The sequence below is a fragment of the Cololabis saira genome, chromosome 17 (genome assembly GCF_033807715.1).
Source record: "Cololabis saira isolate AMF1-May2022 chromosome 17, fColSai1.1, whole genome shotgun sequence".
Lineage (NCBI taxonomy): Eukaryota > Metazoa > Chordata > Actinopteri > Beloniformes > Belonidae > Cololabis > Cololabis saira.
Window position 1 is genome coordinate 4,953,116 of NC_084603.1, and position 17,330 is coordinate 4,970,445.

At 38.6% G+C, this 17,330-nt stretch overlaps 1 protein-coding gene across 1 annotated transcript in view; it reads right to left on the reverse strand.

The window, feature by feature from the left end:
* Window positions 1-17,330, reverse strand: part of col21a1 (collagen, type XXI, alpha 1) — a 33,711-nt gene that overhangs the window by 12,538 nt on the left and 3,843 nt on the right. The window contains exons 2-12 of the mRNA XM_061744630.1: window positions 15,517-15,644; window positions 14,800-15,360; window positions 14,552-14,717; window positions 14,237-14,465; window positions 9,666-9,836; window positions 8,238-8,315; window positions 7,470-7,553; window positions 5,145-5,207; window positions 4,674-4,727; window positions 4,531-4,584; window positions 4,392-4,445 (exon numbers count right to left, since the gene is read on the reverse strand). Of these exons, the coding sequence (XP_061600614.1) occupies window positions 4,392-4,445; window positions 4,531-4,584; window positions 4,674-4,727; window positions 5,145-5,207; window positions 7,470-7,553; window positions 8,238-8,315; window positions 9,666-9,836; window positions 14,237-14,465; window positions 14,552-14,717; window positions 14,800-15,360; window positions 15,517-15,613 (1,611 nt within the window). The 5' untranslated portion in view covers window positions 15,614-15,644. The remainder of the gene's footprint in view (window positions 1-4,391; window positions 4,446-4,530; window positions 4,585-4,673; window positions 4,728-5,144; window positions 5,208-7,469; window positions 7,554-8,237; window positions 8,316-9,665; window positions 9,837-14,236; window positions 14,466-14,551; window positions 14,718-14,799; window positions 15,361-15,516; window positions 15,645-17,330) is intronic.

A 17,330-nucleotide genomic window follows, 5' to 3' on the forward strand; every position in this document is an offset into this window, starting at 1 on the left:
AGTCAGTATATCTGAAGGTAAGTGATCTTGATCATTTTGTCAGAGTTGCCATTGCTGCTTGCCTGGACTTTATTTTGTGTTGCCTGTATGTTTGCTTCTTTGTCCTGTTTGTTTTGTTTTGTTCATTTAAAGGAGCATGAGGCAGGATTGAGGCAGGATTTATGAAAAAAATGTGTATACGTTTTAAGTTTTCTAGTAATAATGTCAGATGAAGCGTTCCAAACCAAAAAGAATGAGCCCTCTAGTGTATTTCTCCGTTGCCTTGAACAGGCTGTGTGCTGCAAATTTTGCTGCAATTGTGGGGCTGAATTTCCCGCGCTGTCCTGCGGATGTGACGTCACATGACGCTGCATGCTCGTTCTCCCCGTTCTCCCGTGCCGGCTTCGCTGTTGGCTGCAGTACCCCCGACGGCCGTGGTGGCGAAGGGTGGCGCTAATGAGTCTCATTTCTTAAAAGGAGCCTCAAGCTCCTTTAAACTTCTTTTTATTGTCTGTTTGGACCCACTCGTACTATTGGATGGTATTGACTCTTGACCGTGAGTAGACACCAATGGCAGGAGCACAGGTGGTGTGTCGACCTCACTTCCTTTCTCACACGTAACGATCTGCAACCATAGATTAAGTTGGCAGTAATGTGGTGATTTCCTGGGGGCATCTATTACCCCACCCCTGGCACCAGGGTCCAGCTTTTTTACATATGATTGTGAACTCAAATTCCTTTTTGTCTTTTACTGACACCTAGGGTTGCCACCTTTCAGAAATAGAAATAAGGGACGCCCTGATTTCAGCAGCGCAGGAGCCAAAAGAAAAAAGCCCCCAAACTTCTAAACTGAATAAAAATGTGTTTATTTTTATATAAAAAAACAAAATGCTTTGATTTCAAGTTTAAAGTGCTTTAATAGCATTGAACTTGCATGACTGTACAGACAGACAACCATACTAGCAACTGAAATAGCCTCCTATGCTACTGTATGTCCACATCAGCCAAGATATAGCCTACAGGTGAAGAATATGGTGTAAAAGTTAATTTATTTCAATAATCCAACTAGAATATGGTGTAAAAGTTAATTTATTTCAATAATTCAACTAGAATATGGTGTAAAAGTTGATTTATTTCAATAATTCAACTAGAATATGGTGTAAAAGTTAACTTATTTCAATAATTCAACTAGACTATGGTGTAAAAGTTAATTTATTTCAATAATTCAACTAGAATATGGTGTAAAGGTTAATTTATTTCAATAATTCAACTAGACTATGGTGTAAAAGTTAATTTATTTCAATAATTCAACTAGAATATGGTGTAAAAGTTAACTTATTTCAATAATTCAACTAGACTATGGTGTAAAGGTTAATTTATTTCAATAATTCAACTAGAATATGGTGTAAAAGTTAATGAAAATACGGTACAAATCGCGTCCCGTATTAGTTCAATACGGGACGCAACATTTTTTTCTCAAATAAAGGACAATTCCGTATTTTACGGGACGGGTGGCAACCCTACTGACACCCCATTTCCTTTCATTATCTATGTGCATGGGCCCGCTTAGCTCCAACAAGGGGTCCCGAGGTCTGTTTGAACCCAGTACTGTTGGAGTTGAGACCTATAAAACGAGTCCGGTCACACAGACGGTCAGTATGCAGACAGGACTGGCTTAAACCTGAACCATCTCTTTAGTTATGCGCCTGTTTTCCACCTATTGGAATAAATGTCATGGCGCCATCTTAATCTCGGCATTGACACTACTGAGTTTTCAGTATGTCCATTCAGCTGTAAAACATCCTTTCACCATGACCTGTCCATTAACAACAAACCTTATGGTGAGAAACCCAAGCATATGCTGATGAACCTTTGTTAGTGTTTCAGCATTTTGATTTGAAAACCCTGTTTAAACAAATGACTCTCGTCAATTCACTTTTTTCCATAAGCTAACAAAAACCAGAGGATAAATAGGGTGTCAATGACAGCTCTATATCCAGCAGTGAATTGTTTAAAATCCGTGCTTTTTCTTTGGTCAGGGTTGAAGAGCATCCTGCATCCCTCCCATATGTGCTGCATTGTAATGCTAGCCAGGCGTGCTAAATCATACCGAAACAAATGGGCACATTGTTGCTGCCATCAGCAATCAAGAACAGTACTGTTCCAGTGATCAGTCAATTCAAAGGGGCTTACGTCACTTCTCTGGTCACTATACTGTCTACTTGTTGCTCCTCACATTAAGTCCAAACAAATGGATCTGCCCCAAGAGCAGTGCATATTTCATGGTTCATTTCACTCAAAATATCTTGAAGTTCCTTATCAAATGCTCTTCTGTTAAGGCTGTATACAAGAGTAAAGAAGAAATTCATCCCACATTTAGCAGATACATTTCTTTTTCTGCAGAAATATTTCAATGCACTCACTGTAAGTTACTTTGTTCAAAACCATTTGCCACATGAATGTATTCAAATGTACTGTAGTACAAAAATAAGTCAAGATCTGTGGTTTTTCAGGCTAAATATTTAAGCAGAATTAAACAAACACTTTGATGTTTAAGGTATAACTGCAAAAAGGATAGAAACATAAATCCCCACCTGTTCTCAATAGTGCTTTTTCCAAAGCCAAAGTATTTGATTCAGTCAAGGAAGGTGACGTGGACAGAACAGCTTCTTGTGAAACCTTAATTAGCCTCAGACTGTGGTTGTCTGTTCTTTGTTGTTTTTTTTTCTGACAAAGGGACAGATGTTCTGGGAGAGTTTTACTCCAGGTCAGACATGTGTCTGCTCAGCTGAGACAAATATACTAATTACCGCTAGGATGACATAACGGAGATGATGCGGTCTCGGAAGGACGCATTACTTCACAGCACTCCGAGATGATGTTACACAGAAAGTGTTATTCAAATTATCATCACAAACTGATGACTCACTTCGCATTCAGTCACTTAATTTTGCCACTACATATTTCCAAAGAAGTCAGTCCTTGAACTCTAGATTTAACAGGTCATGAGAAAAATGTTCTTTATTTATAAAAAAAAAGAAACTTTCCTTTAATTTCTGTTTGTTCAGATAAAGTGGAGGGGGTCAGTGTATCATTCCAGCGCTGCCGTAATACCCAGACTGCTGCGCGCAAAGCCAGCACGGGTCACGCAAACCCAACCAATTTAAATCATTATTGAAATCAAATTCAGTCCTGTGGCCCGTTTTTTTATTTCCTATTTTTGATCCGAATCAAAAATTGAAATATTAAAAAACAGGCAGTTTTCATTTTTAGTGTTAGATTAAAAAACAAAAAACAACATAAAACGTCACTTTTTAATTTTCTAAATATTGATTGAAAATAGAAAGAACGAATAATACCCGGATTGTACAGAACAAATTCCCCTGGAGAGAATTGTCACAGGAATGCCTGTCAAATATCCAGAACGAAGTTCACTCGGTTGTAAATGCCAGCTTCCGGTGCACGAATATGAATAAACGGTTGTTTTTGGTTCGTTTTTTCGTTCCTGTTGACTAGTGATTTCATTTTTCTTATATGAAATAGAAAACGAAAATAAAAGCGTATTTTGAATCTTTGTTAAATCATATTAACACAAAAAAAGAAAAAATGCAGTGTAATTCAATATTTGTTTTTTGTTTTAAAAGGAAAATCAAATAAACCAATCGTTTTTTGTTTTTTGATTCCCACTCATGATGGAAAAATCCAATGACCAAAAGATACACTGACCAGATTCCTATTGAGCTTTCTATTTCTGAATTTAATTCTAACATCTGATATCCAAGACTGAACATAAATTACATGGGTGGACTTGAGCCTCATTATTGATTGACATGACACAAAACATTAATCGATATGATTTCTAATCCCTAAAACTTTCTTCACTAAGGGTAAATATAACTCGCCAGTACAATTGAGAGGAAAAACAAGCCACAGAGAGAAACAGGGCTTTCTTTTGGTGGCCTAAATATAGCAAAGAATGTCTCAACTCTCTCTGAGGAAGAGGCAGTAGAGAAGTCAGGAAATACGAATACATTTAAATGGTCTCTGATGACCCTCATGGTCTCTCAGCAAAGACCTCTTGTCACTCAATGTAGAAGTGGACTTTTTATTCACCCAAGAGGTCTGACTTTATATTCCTAACACATGGCTCCTGTGATTGATGTAACCATGGTCAAAGCTGAAGCTGATGTGTATAGCAGGGACTTCCTGACAATCATACTTTTGATCTCATAAAAACCTTGACAGTCCAACATGTTTTTGTACTTTTGAAATTTTTTTTCAAAGTACGAGCAGGTATTATACTGATTTCCCATGTGTGAAATGAATCTAGACAAGTAATGCTGATCAAAAATTAGTTGCCGGTTAAATAAACTGAAATTATGCCACTATGGTTAAGTAATCAACATAAACACCTTATCTCCTGATGTTCCAGGCAATCCTGGTAATCCGGGCATACCTCTCTCCCCCTGAAAGAACAAACCGGTTTTACTAAAGTCGTGCCATGGGCTACAAGATGAATTGTGCCACAAATGTGGTTTTTGACCTTCCTACCGAAACACCAGGTCTCCCTTGCTCGCCTTTGTACCCATCTGGTCCACGTGGTCCCTTAACGAAAAAAAAAACAAAAAAAAAAAACTGTCACCATGGAAACGCTGAATGAAACGTTGAGACAAATGAGTGGGTCACTCCTTTACCTGCAGTCCTGGTGGACCTGGCAAACCCGAACTCCCTCTAGTGCCAGGGATGCCCTTCAGATTCAACAAAAGACACACATTGGTTAAAATATTTGAATCCTCTGAAGTGGGAGTACGCTTTGACAGTAATTAAAGGCTATGGATAGTCTTCCTCTGAGTTTTTGATCATGCAAGAGAACATGTGGTCCACTTTGGGATGGTTTTCATCACTTTGAATCATTACACTGCTGCCAATATTACCAAAGTAATGTGTGTATTTGAAAAAAATATATTTCCCCAATGGAAAAAAGAATAACGACCAGATTTACCACAATATTTCTGAAGCAGTGCTGACCACATGAAGAGAACAAACAGAAACCGTCTTGACCAAGTGGATACACTGACTCAAACAGTTTTGTCCATTGTCGTTGCAGATGCCACTGCTGCCAGTTATGTACTGTATGTTTGGATATTGAACTATTTAGTACTCACAGGCTTACCATCAGCACCAGCAGGTCCAGGCTGACCGGGCGAACCAATGCCTCCTTGATCTCCCTGCAGAAATTGTAAAAAGGCGATTCAAACAAGTGACGCCAAAACAAAATCTTTTGCATCGTGCACAGTCAAAGCAGCACGATGAATCAATTTAAACCATCGATGGTCACAATATGTTTGCCCTGAGTGTGGATTTAATTTATCTGTGCTGAGTAAGCGAGTTCATCCAATGCAAGATGAACTATGGAGCATCTGCAAGCCAGAAATGCTCCCGGCATTTTGGATGTATTAGTAGATCTTGTAAAAGGATACTGGTGACCTTATAAACAGAAACATGTTTGAAACTTTGTAGGTTTCACTAACAGGGGATTTTTTTTTCTTTCTGAGCCAATATTGCTCCGAGTTCCTTGTGTAAAGACTTTTATGACCTGGTCTGCTGTTACTTGGTAGATACGCTGGGTGATTAATAAAAGAAAAAAACTAAACGTGGAGGCTTTATTTCACAGTTTTGTTTTCCATTCCACTCAGTGTTTACCATAGGCAGTGGTCTGGTTTGTTTTAGGGGAAACGCTACAACATTAATTCACGCTGACAAGACTTAGTTTGAATAGCTGGTGAAAGGAATCCACTTTGTACATCCATAATAATTTTCATGTTCCCACAGTGTGCCAGGAGTATACTGCTTCTTAAAGCATTAAAGGTCCCATGTCGTGCTATTTTGAGGTTTATTTTCCTGAAAAGGTGCTGCAGTTAACACATTTGATGTAGACTGCAACTAAGAAAAAATATTTATGAGCTGAAAAGTGACAGTGGGCAGCCACCACAAAATAACTACTGCAGGATGCGACTGAATGGTAACAACTTCATGCGCAAATTACCTGTTAATAGAGTAAGCAATTGGATGATTTAATCTTTGTTTTGCAGCCCACTTTTGCATACTTTCCAATACATAATTTTCCTAAATTATTAGCCCACAGTAACTATAAACTTCCTGTCATGCCAATGACTAAATACAATTTTAAAATGTAAAAAGACTGGTCTTTTTCTTCATGCTTGCCACTATCTACTCCCTTATCTCGGATGACCTCAGGCACTCAACTCCAACCTGACTACACTCTTGTTTTCACCACCTTTCCACACTCCTTATTGCTGAACACAGTTGAGCTCAAGTATTTAAACCCCTGCAGCTTCGTTGCCTCTACTTGTTGCATCCTCGCCGTTCTGCCGGCTTCCGTTTCATATACACACAGGTACTCTGTCTTGTGACTGACCTTCATTCCTATGCCCTCTGGCACATATCTCCCCCTCTTTCGCTACAGGTCACAACATCATCTGCAAACATCATAGTCCATGGAGACCTTATCTGTCTGACTATTCATCACAATGACCAACAAGAACGGGCTCATCCTTGATGCAATCACATTTTCGCCTGAATTCCGTTTGTCCTGCTACACACCTCGCTGCTTTCATCCCGCCCTCATAGATGTCCTGTACCACTTTTTCTACCTTTCCAGACTCCGTCATGCAGTTCCATAGCAAAGAGCATTTGATCTAACTAAGATATAGGAGAGGGAAAAGCACCGCATCACACCCACTAAGGCAGAGAGCCCGCTTGAGCTCCAGATGCTGGTGCTCTGCGCTTGAGTTCCAATAAGCAAGCTCAGGTTTCTCTTGACGTCAGGGGGGGGGGGGAACAAAAACCTCACAATTCTGGCACTCAAAACATGCTTTTTGATTGTGTAACACATTAAAAGCAACATGAAGGCGTAAAAGATGAATCTATTGTATGACAAATCATTTTAGTACCCTTTAAAATCAGGAAAGGCATAATGTGGTTCCTTCAACTTTAAAACCTCTTTTAAAAGAAATGTAAAATGTATCAGACAAAGGAAATCCATGTTTACAGGCAATAATGACCATAATTGGATTTGACCTCTTTGAAAAATGCAACCTCTTGTTCATCATGTGCTCATCTGCAGCTTTTGCCCAAGTTTAGGGACTTCAGAGCGCATTTCATCAAGGCTGTGGTGTAAGGAAGAGGACGCACGAACTCATTTAACTGCCTCATTCCTTAGTTTACACATAAACTTACACTGTTATAGTCTAAATGGTTTTTCTCTTATTTTGTCCCAGTGTGTAAAGGCACAGACGGGCTGCACAAAGCGGTGCTCTACATGTATATGCTGAAGCTGTAACAAACACATTTGTCTTATGCGTAAGTGTGTTCATAACATCATAACTTGATGTTCCTTATCAGAGATGCAAGACAACATCATAACACAACATAAAAAAATTAGGTGAAAGAGAAAAAGGACACGTGACCTTCATTCCTGGCAGTCCGGGAGGACCAGGCGGACAAGCACAAGGTTCTGGAGTTGGTTCGGCATAATCAGGACTGTTGGAGCACTGTAATGAACAAGCATGTCGTCAGTGTGCATTCAAATGTGGATTCAGTCTGGTGTCCTTCATAATGTAGCTATATAAATAAAGTTATGTTTTAAATGTGGAAGTTAATATACAGTTTTACACTGGATATATTTTATCTTCATATAAAAAACGATATCTAGAGAAAAAAAATGACACATAAATCATTATGAATCTATAAGTGACAACATTCATTATTAATTTAGGGCTTCTCATCGTGTCTCTTTTGATATTTCCATACAGCAGCTTCAGATTAAAATGAATGACTTGGCAGCAGCGTTGTGGTTACAGCAGTTTCCATGCCAACACAACTACGGGCCAGTTTGAGCGAGCAGCCAAAAGAACAGTTACATATACTGACTATGTTTGATGCTGAGCCATTCTTCCTCCCCAGCAAATGGTTTTCATGCATGTCCTGATGTGATTTCAAATTATGCTGAGTTTACACCTTCACTCACTAATACCGAAGGATTTACAAAGGAATATAGCATAATTTTGTGCCATGCATTGGAAAGTCTGGAGGTAACTAAATATGTGATTTCTTGGAGTCATTGAGAGTGCACTTTAGAAGAGAAACAGATGTAGTTGGACAAGATGAGAAGAGATCTTAAAGAAGATATATTTTTGTGGATTGAAAAGCAATTGAAGGAAGAATCTTGCACTTACAACTCCAGGTATCTCACACGCAGTCTCTCGGGTGTTCTGCTCAGGGTCGCAGTAAATGCGTAGTTTCTGAATTTCAAACTAAACAAAATTTGGAGAAGAAGAAATTCCTGTCAAACACACACTAGTTAGAGACCAAAACAAACATGCACAACAAGTACATTTTAATCTGGGAGCGATTGCGCAGTTTTCAGGTTCATTATGAACGCACGCTTAGCTTCTAATTAATCTAAATTGCCATTTTATGTCTGATGAAGAACAGATAAGTGCCCACACTGGGCATTCAGCAGCAAAGTGTTGCCAGACCTCCCTCAGTGTCTACAAACAGCAACATTAATCGGTTCTTCCATTATTTCGTATGCTGTCAATGCTGGTGGGGAAACCGCTCCAAAACCTCCTGTGGGCTGTTCCACTTCAGTCGCCATGAGAGCAGAAGCATGATCCAAACATGTGATTCAGATCATTTCCAGCCGCATGAAAACATTAGTTAGACTGCACGGTTTATCGAACTACAGAGAAACAATATGGTTGGATAAATACGTTCACCGTGGGAAATGGCTTTAAACTGCAATCCCAGTTATTGACACACATGATGCTTTCATTCCCAGGTTGAGCTCCGTGTGGATGTATTTATATCTGCAAGGGTGTGTCAACACAATAGCTGGAGATGCAAAAGATTGCAGATTGCAAACAGCAACCTCCTACAGTTCTTCCCATCGTAGGGTTTAGCCACAGCAGAATCAGTTTTTATGTCTGATTCTGCAACCGATGCTTGGGATTGGGACTATGAGTGGGTAATAGCTTTCAAAAACCTGTCCAGAGACACTTTTGTATGTGACAGAGCTGGGATTGATCCCTGGCGACATATTGGCTGGAACCAATTCGAACACTAAGCATATTTGATTTTGATTCATGAGCCAGTTGTTACCTGCTAAACCTCCATAATGGCTTCTATATGCGTCAAGGTATTGTGAATAGTTAATTATGGCACCATTTCATAATAACAAAAAAAAAGAAACTTTGGCATCATGGTGACTATATAACTCATGTTGGGCAGAAAGAAGCTATTTTTCTTACAGTATAATTATCTGTTCATTAAAATGTTATGTTTGCAGAGATGTTTTCACTTCAGTCTTCAAGAAACCACTCACCTTTTATAGTCATAAACTTCAACACGGAACAATAATGACTTAGTTCAAATGCTGCAGTTTGGCATGAATGTGCTCATGTGAGACAACTAAAACAGTTATTAATATGGCCTGTGGATGAGGGGCTCATTTTTGCCAGGGGTTTAATATCCACAGAGTTAAACACGTCTCTTACGAGGCAGCAGTAAACTGTGTGGTACTGTTTGAAGTAGTTTAAAACATGTATCTGGGAACAAATAAACATGTATTTAAAAAAATGGGTCGGTGATGCGGATAGACTTACTGGCACTGTTGTTTCCTTGCTCACATACTTTCCAACTTGGGTTTTTCCATTGATGAAAATGCCAACAGAGGACTCCAGCGACAATGTTTCTATTTCCAGGTCATCGACATAAAGAGTCACATCCTCTTCAGTTACCAGGAGCCTCATCTGATGCCATTTCTCATCAAACAACTGCTTCCGTTACAGAAAAAGAAAGATTACATCCTATTAAGCACAGTAGCACATGAAAATGAGCTGGTAAGGGCAATAAAAAGTGCACTCAGCAGTGTTGTACATTTCATACATAGCAGGAAACGAAAGAAGCTCTGATAACTGATTATTTTTAACATTCATCTCTGAGCTTTTAGATATGACAATAGAAAACTATGGCCACAGACTTTGTAAAACACATATCATCATTAAGTGGATGTTATCCCATAACCAAAGTTGGGTAACAAGGGAGACCTGCTTGACCAGCCACACCCATCTGGCATTAAAACACATGCCAGTTTTTGTCCTCATGGAGCCCTGCTGGTGACAGTGGTGAGAGAAATAATGAAGTAGCAACACACAACACTTGTTTGTGGTCACAAGTTTGTAAAGAGTAGGAACTGATACCAAACCGGTGGTGTTTATAACGTGTAACTGCTAATGACAACCTAATCACCATTATCAAAATGATAGGCTACAGCTGACAATGTTTCAGTTTTTTTTTAATGTTGTGATGAATTACAGTCAGTGCAGTTACATGCACATCTAAATCAAGCTATTGGCAACAATCTAGCTAAGGATGAAACTGCAGTTTCAGGGATATTATGAGTGTTCATGCACGAGAAGACAATCGATTATTGAGTGAGGTGCGTTCCGACTCCGTAACGCTAGGTGGCGCTACAAGCACTTTCGCATTGGCATTCCTCCGGTACAATTAGTAAACAAGCGCGAAGGAGGACAACAACATGCTAAAAAATGGACGCTAACGATGCAGCAGCTCTGTAAATAGGCTTGCCACCCGTCCCGTAAAATACGGAATTGTCCTTTATTTGAGAAAAAAATGTTGCGTCCCGTATTGAACTAATACGGGACACGATTTGTACCGTATTTTCATTAACTTTTACACCATATTCTAGTTGAATTATTGAAATAAGTTAACTTTTACACCATATTCTAGTTGAATTATTGAAATAAATTAACTTTTACACCATATTCTAGTTGAATTATTGAAATAAGTTAACTTTTACACCATATTCTAGTTGAATTATTGAAATAAATTAACTTTTACACCATATTCTAGTTGAATTATTGAAATAAATTAACTTTTACACCATATTCTAGTTGAATTATTGAAATAAGTTAACTTTTACACCATATTCTAGTTGAATTATTGAAATAAATTAACTTTTACACCATATTCTAGTTGAATTATTGAAATAAATTAACTTTTACACCATATTCTTCACCTGTAGCTATATTATACATCTGGGCTGATGTGGACATACATAGCATAGGAGGATATTTCAGCTGCTAGTATGGTTGTCTGTCTGTACAGTCATGCAAGTTCAATGCTATTAAAGCACTTTAAACTTTAAATCAAAGCATTTTGTTTTTTCATATAAAATAAACACATTTTTATTCAGTTTAGAAGTTTTTGGGCTTTTTTTTGGGTCCTGCGCTGCTGAAATCATGGCGTCCCTTATTTCTATTTCTGAAAGGTGGCAACCCTAATTATGAGTGTACATGCACGAGAAGACATTCGATTATTGAGTGAGGTGCGTTCGACTCCGTAACGCTAGGTGGCGCTACAAGCACTTTCGCATTGGCATTCTTCCAGTACAATTAGTAAACAAGCGCGAAGGAGGACAACAACATGCTAAAAAATGGACGCTAACGATGCAGCAGCTCTGTAAATGTTGTAAGCCTGATCATGCTGCACGTAAGATGCAGCAAAGCCTCCCTCTTCTTCTTCTACTACTGTGCTGTTGCGATGCCGTGACCAGTGGTGGACAGTAACAGAGTAAATTTACTTGAGTACTGTACTTAAGTACATATCCAGAGGATTTGTACTTTACTTGAGTATTAGATTTCTTTGGTACTTATTACTCTTACTTGAATACATTTCCAAGACAAATATTTTTACTTTTACTCGAGTAAATTTCTAGGAAGGCTGAAAAGTACTCGTTACTTTCAGGTCTGCTCTTTTTTCTTCTTCCCTAAAATCCTATTGGACACAAGCTGTTTTTGTCAAAGGAGGAGACCTATCACAGTGCACGCTCTCCACTGGGATGTACGTAAAGCGGAAATACGTCAAGCCTCCCCCTGAGGGGGATCCAGACTTAGTTGGATGGTGCAGGTTCATTTGGTTTCAGTTCATGATTGTTAATAAACTCTGCATCATCTGCTGTCCTCTTATGATCCCATTCATTTGATTTGTTTTTGGTGTTTCTGCAGGTTTTATATAACATTGTGGTTCTAAAAGCAGCACATCAGTGCAGCTGGTTTCAAAGAGTTAATTCTCAGAAACAAGAGTTAAAAATTTAGAAAAAATATAGTAATTTACTGATGTGGAAAATAAGAAATGTACTCTTACTCTTACTCTTACTTTTACTTAAAGTAAATTTAAAAGCATTTACTTTTGGATACTTAAGTACCTTTAAAAGCAAGTACTTTTCTACTCTTACTCGAGTAATATTTTGACTGAGCTACTTTTACTTGTAACGGAGTAAATTTTGACCAGTAGTATTTGTACTCTTACTCAAGTACTGGGGTCGAGTACTCTGTCCACCTCTGGTCGTCACTTCCAGAAGGGGGGGGTGCCAGGGCAGTCAGTAGCTCGGCTAAACATGGGTACACGCCGGAATAACTCGGATTAGGACCACATTATCTGGCACTAAAAGCTCGATCTCAAGCTTCACTTCGACTACAGCCCGGCTAAGGTATCAAAATTTAAAAAATTTGATATCGGTCGGATTAAGGCAACAATTTGACTGTCTGTTAGATCATGTAAACTTACTGAATGATACTCCTCCACTCTGCGGTTAAACATAGTATCACAACTTGTAAAGATTATAGATTTAACCTCTTGAAAATGATCAAAAATGGTCATCATGCCATGGAGCTGGGAGGACCTGAGAAAAGACCTGCGTGCGTGCACCCGTACATGGACCAGCTCCAGCCTGAAGAAGCGAATAACCTGCCCAGTGTCTGCAAGCTGTTTCAAAGTGCTCGGAAATATTCAAGCATGATTGTTTTATTCATCAAAACCATAAAACAGAGAGCAACCTCGCAGCTCGCTCATGCAGGTCGACCTCACACTCACAGTCATAGCCACACAATAACATACTTGAGTGTAGAGGCCCGTGCCTTAAAATGCTATTCCATCACTTTTATTATCTTGTGGCCACGAGTCACTAAACCCACACATCACTAACGCGTGAACATGAAATACCTTCCCACCAAAGTCACCGCAGGGGGATCTGAGCTCAAATCATGGGTTGCGCTTTGGAGCTGTGTGAGAACATAGTAAAAACCAAGATCGCCACAGCCCAGCGTGTTTTGTTTCCCTAAGAGAATGTACACTTGATGCACATAGTGCATCTTGTTGGGCAATTGTACATGCGAGGAATTATGAAAGGTAGAGTAAACTAAAAGACAAAAGACCCTTAAAAAGCTGATGTAAAAGAATTTCTAAACCAGGGGCCAACATGTCTTTAGTTGCAGTTAACTTGCAGGGTGGATCTTGATTTAAATCTACAGTATCTAACATTTCCAACGATGCAGTAGTTCCTCTTGTCCTTTCAAAGCATCCCCACTTTTGAAGCACTACAATATGGTTCAAAAGCTTTCCTTATCCTAAAAGTTTGATACTTCTATTATGAAACAGAGATGGCCGTGATGGGATCACCTAGATAGTAGGGCTGTTCGATTTTGCCCAAAAATAAAATCTCGATTTTTTTCTCTCAAAATCCGATTTTCGATTACGATTATTTTGTGAATTGACAAAAGGCAAAGAAATTATTTCAAATATGCTGTTTTTTTATTGAACATTTGCCCCATTGGGCTTTAAGTGCAAACTTTGCTCTTATTAAACCAAAAATGAATGAATAAAGTGCAAAACTCTGTAAAATAAGTTGAAAAAAAGTTTTAAAAAATATAATAAAATATAAAGTTTTATCTCTGAAAAAAAAATCAGCAAATCAGCACTTGCAAACATACAGTAAGTTATATTTCCAATTAAATAAAACAAGACATTTTCTAATTAAACTAAACTGGGTCTTTGCATGCTAAATAATAATGCAACCCATGAAGGAGGTAGAGGTGTGTAATGGGGCACTTGTCGCAGGTATTGAGAGGTATTTCCATCAATCGTTAATATGTGTGCAGACAAGGTAAAAAAATAAAAATAAAAAAAAAAAAAGTGAAAAATCGATTTTACGATTTTCATGTTTTAACATCGTTCTAATTACATAATCGCGATTACGATTTAAAATCGATTAATCGAACAGCCCTAGTAGATAGTTTTCTAAGACTTTAAAAAGCTCCCGACCAACCTCAGAACGTACAACGTGCAGCACTGTGTCCCTTCAGTATAAACTGACCTTTACAGTTTGTTGTGAAAATGTAACAGTTTGAGTTCCGCTTGGTGTGTTGGCGGTTGTGGTGAACTTGACAGTACGATCGAAGCCATTCAGAGTCACCGCCATCTGAGGACTCCCATCACGAGTCTGTATCCTCCACAGGTCCCACTCCTCTGCAGTCACGGATCCTTTATACCTCATGGTGGCAACAAATACGTACGACGGAGGCAGGCCATCAGGGAATAGGGTGCTGAATGACCAGATTTTAAAAGCAGCCGTTAAGCGGTTATTTCATCTCTGATAAGGAAGTAATACAAATATTTAGTGTATGATTACCGTGTGGTTTCACTTAAGTCATCACGGGTTGTCACTTCATATGCTCTGCTGCCGTAAAATGCCCCTTGTGTCTTCTTGGCCTTTTTGGCCAAATTCAAATGAAGCAGAATATCAAAGCCCTTCTCATCTCGGGAATCTACAGGAATCCTGGTCGGACAAACAGTCTCTGTAACAGAAAAACACAATAATATAGCACAGAAGATTTGAGGGGAAAATGGGCCGACAACAACTGATTTAAAGTCGCTTACCTTCACATAGTTTCTGTCGTATGACCTGTATAATCCTGGAAATAGCTTTGTAGTCTTCAACAGAGAAGACATAAGTTGAAAATGGCTTGTTTGCAATGTCATTCAACTCAACCGCCTCTGTCTCTGACCCAACACCAATGGCAAACAAAATGACTCCTTTTTTTCTTGCTGCCTCAGCTGCCTTCAGGACCTCGTCTTGAGACTTGCCATCCGTGAGGACGACAGCAATTCTAGAAACGCCTGCTGGGCCTCTTTCAGAAAGCCCAAACAGCTTGTCTGTCGCAAACTTGATGGCCGTCCCCGTATTTGTGTTTCCTCCCATATACTCAATGGACTCCATTGCTTTGATGAGGTCCTTGTTGGAGTTGTATTTCCCCAGGGGTATTTCTAAAACGGGGTCATCACTGTACTGGACCACTCCAACCTGGGTAAACTTCTGCCCAATGTTGAAGCTGGTTGTTATGTTGACGACCCATCTCTTCACTAGCTCAAAATTGACATCTTCAACACTCCATGACCCATCTACAATAAAAACCAGGTCAGCCGGTGCAGTTCTGCAGCCTGGAGACAGGAAAAAGCAATATAAGACAATGACTGATGATGTCATACACTTCATGACAGAAATGCATCTAAAGGGCCTAAAAATCTGATATTTTTGATGGATGAATGGAGTGTAGGATAAAAAGGGTAAGAGAATGAAAACAGAATCAGTCTTACTCCTTAAATCTTCATCTTGAGCTGCGCTTAGCAAATGGAGAGTTATGAAGCACAGGCATCGTAAGACAAAACTCACGGATGTGACTTTATTACCCATTATGCAGCACTGCCAATTTCCTGTTGTGCACCTACAGGGAAAAACACACAATTGCACACATTTGTGTTAAGGGAATAAAACCACACATGCTGTAAAACCAGTGAGTGCACAGTAGACTGACCTATAGAGCCAAAATGTTTGCTTTATTCTCTGGCTTTGAGGTAATATTGAATATTAAAATATTAAACTATCCAAGCATTGTGTCCTTGTGAAGTTTAGCAGCATTTAATGTGTATTTTCTTTTGGATGTGTTCAATCTTGTATTAGTACTTAGGAAAGGCACAGACAGTATCCACCACTTTTGTGTGGATTACTGTCTGGCAGATAAGGCAATCAAAACCCAAAGATGTTGACAATCATTGTTTGTGATCACTGAAACCTTCATATGAAAAGAAAAAAGAGAAGGGAATTAATATGATAAAAATCAATATTGTGTCAATAGTCAATTCAGACTGTTCTTATCAGTTAGCGCCAAAAGCTAATTTAGTGATGGCAGCAAACACGTGTACAACAAACACCATTAGTATTAGGGCTGTTCGATTTTGCCCAAAAATAAAATCTCGATTTTTTTCTCTCAAAATCCGATTTTCGATTACGATTACGATTATTTTGTGAATTGACAAAAGGCAAAGAAATGATTTCAAATATGCTGTTTTTTTATTGAACATTTGCCCCATTGGGCTTTAAGTGCAAACTTTGCTCTTATTAAACCAAAGATGAATGAATAAAGTGCAAAACTCTGTAAAATAAGTTGAAAAAAAGTTTTAAAAAATATAATAAAATATAAAGTTTTATCTCTGAAAAAAAAAATCAGCAAATCAGCACTTGCAAACATACAGTAAGTTATATTTCCAATTAAATAAAACAAGACATTTTCTAATTAAACTAAACTGGGTCTTTGCATGCTAAATAATGATGCAACCCATGAAGGAGGTAGAGGTGTGTAATGTCAGTCATTACATTTGCTATTCACATTTGCAAGTTTTTTGCAAGGAACACGAGCCGGTCTACCCGGTGGCATGTTAGTATATCACCATGGTTACAACGCCCCCTCCTACACTAAAGAGCCTCTCCGATGGGGCACTTGTCGCAGGTATTGAGAGGTATTTCCATCAATCATTAATATGGTATCAATCATTAATATGTGTGCAGACAAGGTAAAAAAAATAAAAATAAATAAAATAAATTCTTTTTTTTTTTTTAAATCGATTTTACGATTTTCACATTTTAACATCGTTCTAATTACATAATCGCGATTACGATTTAAAATCGATTAATCGAACAGCCCTAATTAGTATTAATGTGGGGTAAAGCATCCCGCTTATGAACATAACTATATCTTGGCTATATTCTGTGTTCACTGATTAGCCTTAAGTCAAACAAATCCACCAATGAGGTACTTTCTTCTGAGATAGCTTTTGGTGAAAGTGAGGGGGAAAAAAAATCTTTTTAGCAGGAATAAACCACAGAACAATAGAGGTCAGTTAAGGGAGAGGGAGAGAAAACAAGAGAAAAACAGATGGACAGCAGGAATCAGGGATGTACCTGCTACTCCTGTAACTGGAAACAAAATGGATCAGAACAACAATGAATAAAAATCAATGAGCTTAAAGACATAAATAACTCCATGGAGCTGAGGAGTGACGATAGAGATTTAAGGCTTTCAGCCACACATGGATACTTGGTTAAAAACACATGAAGGACTTTATAATCACAT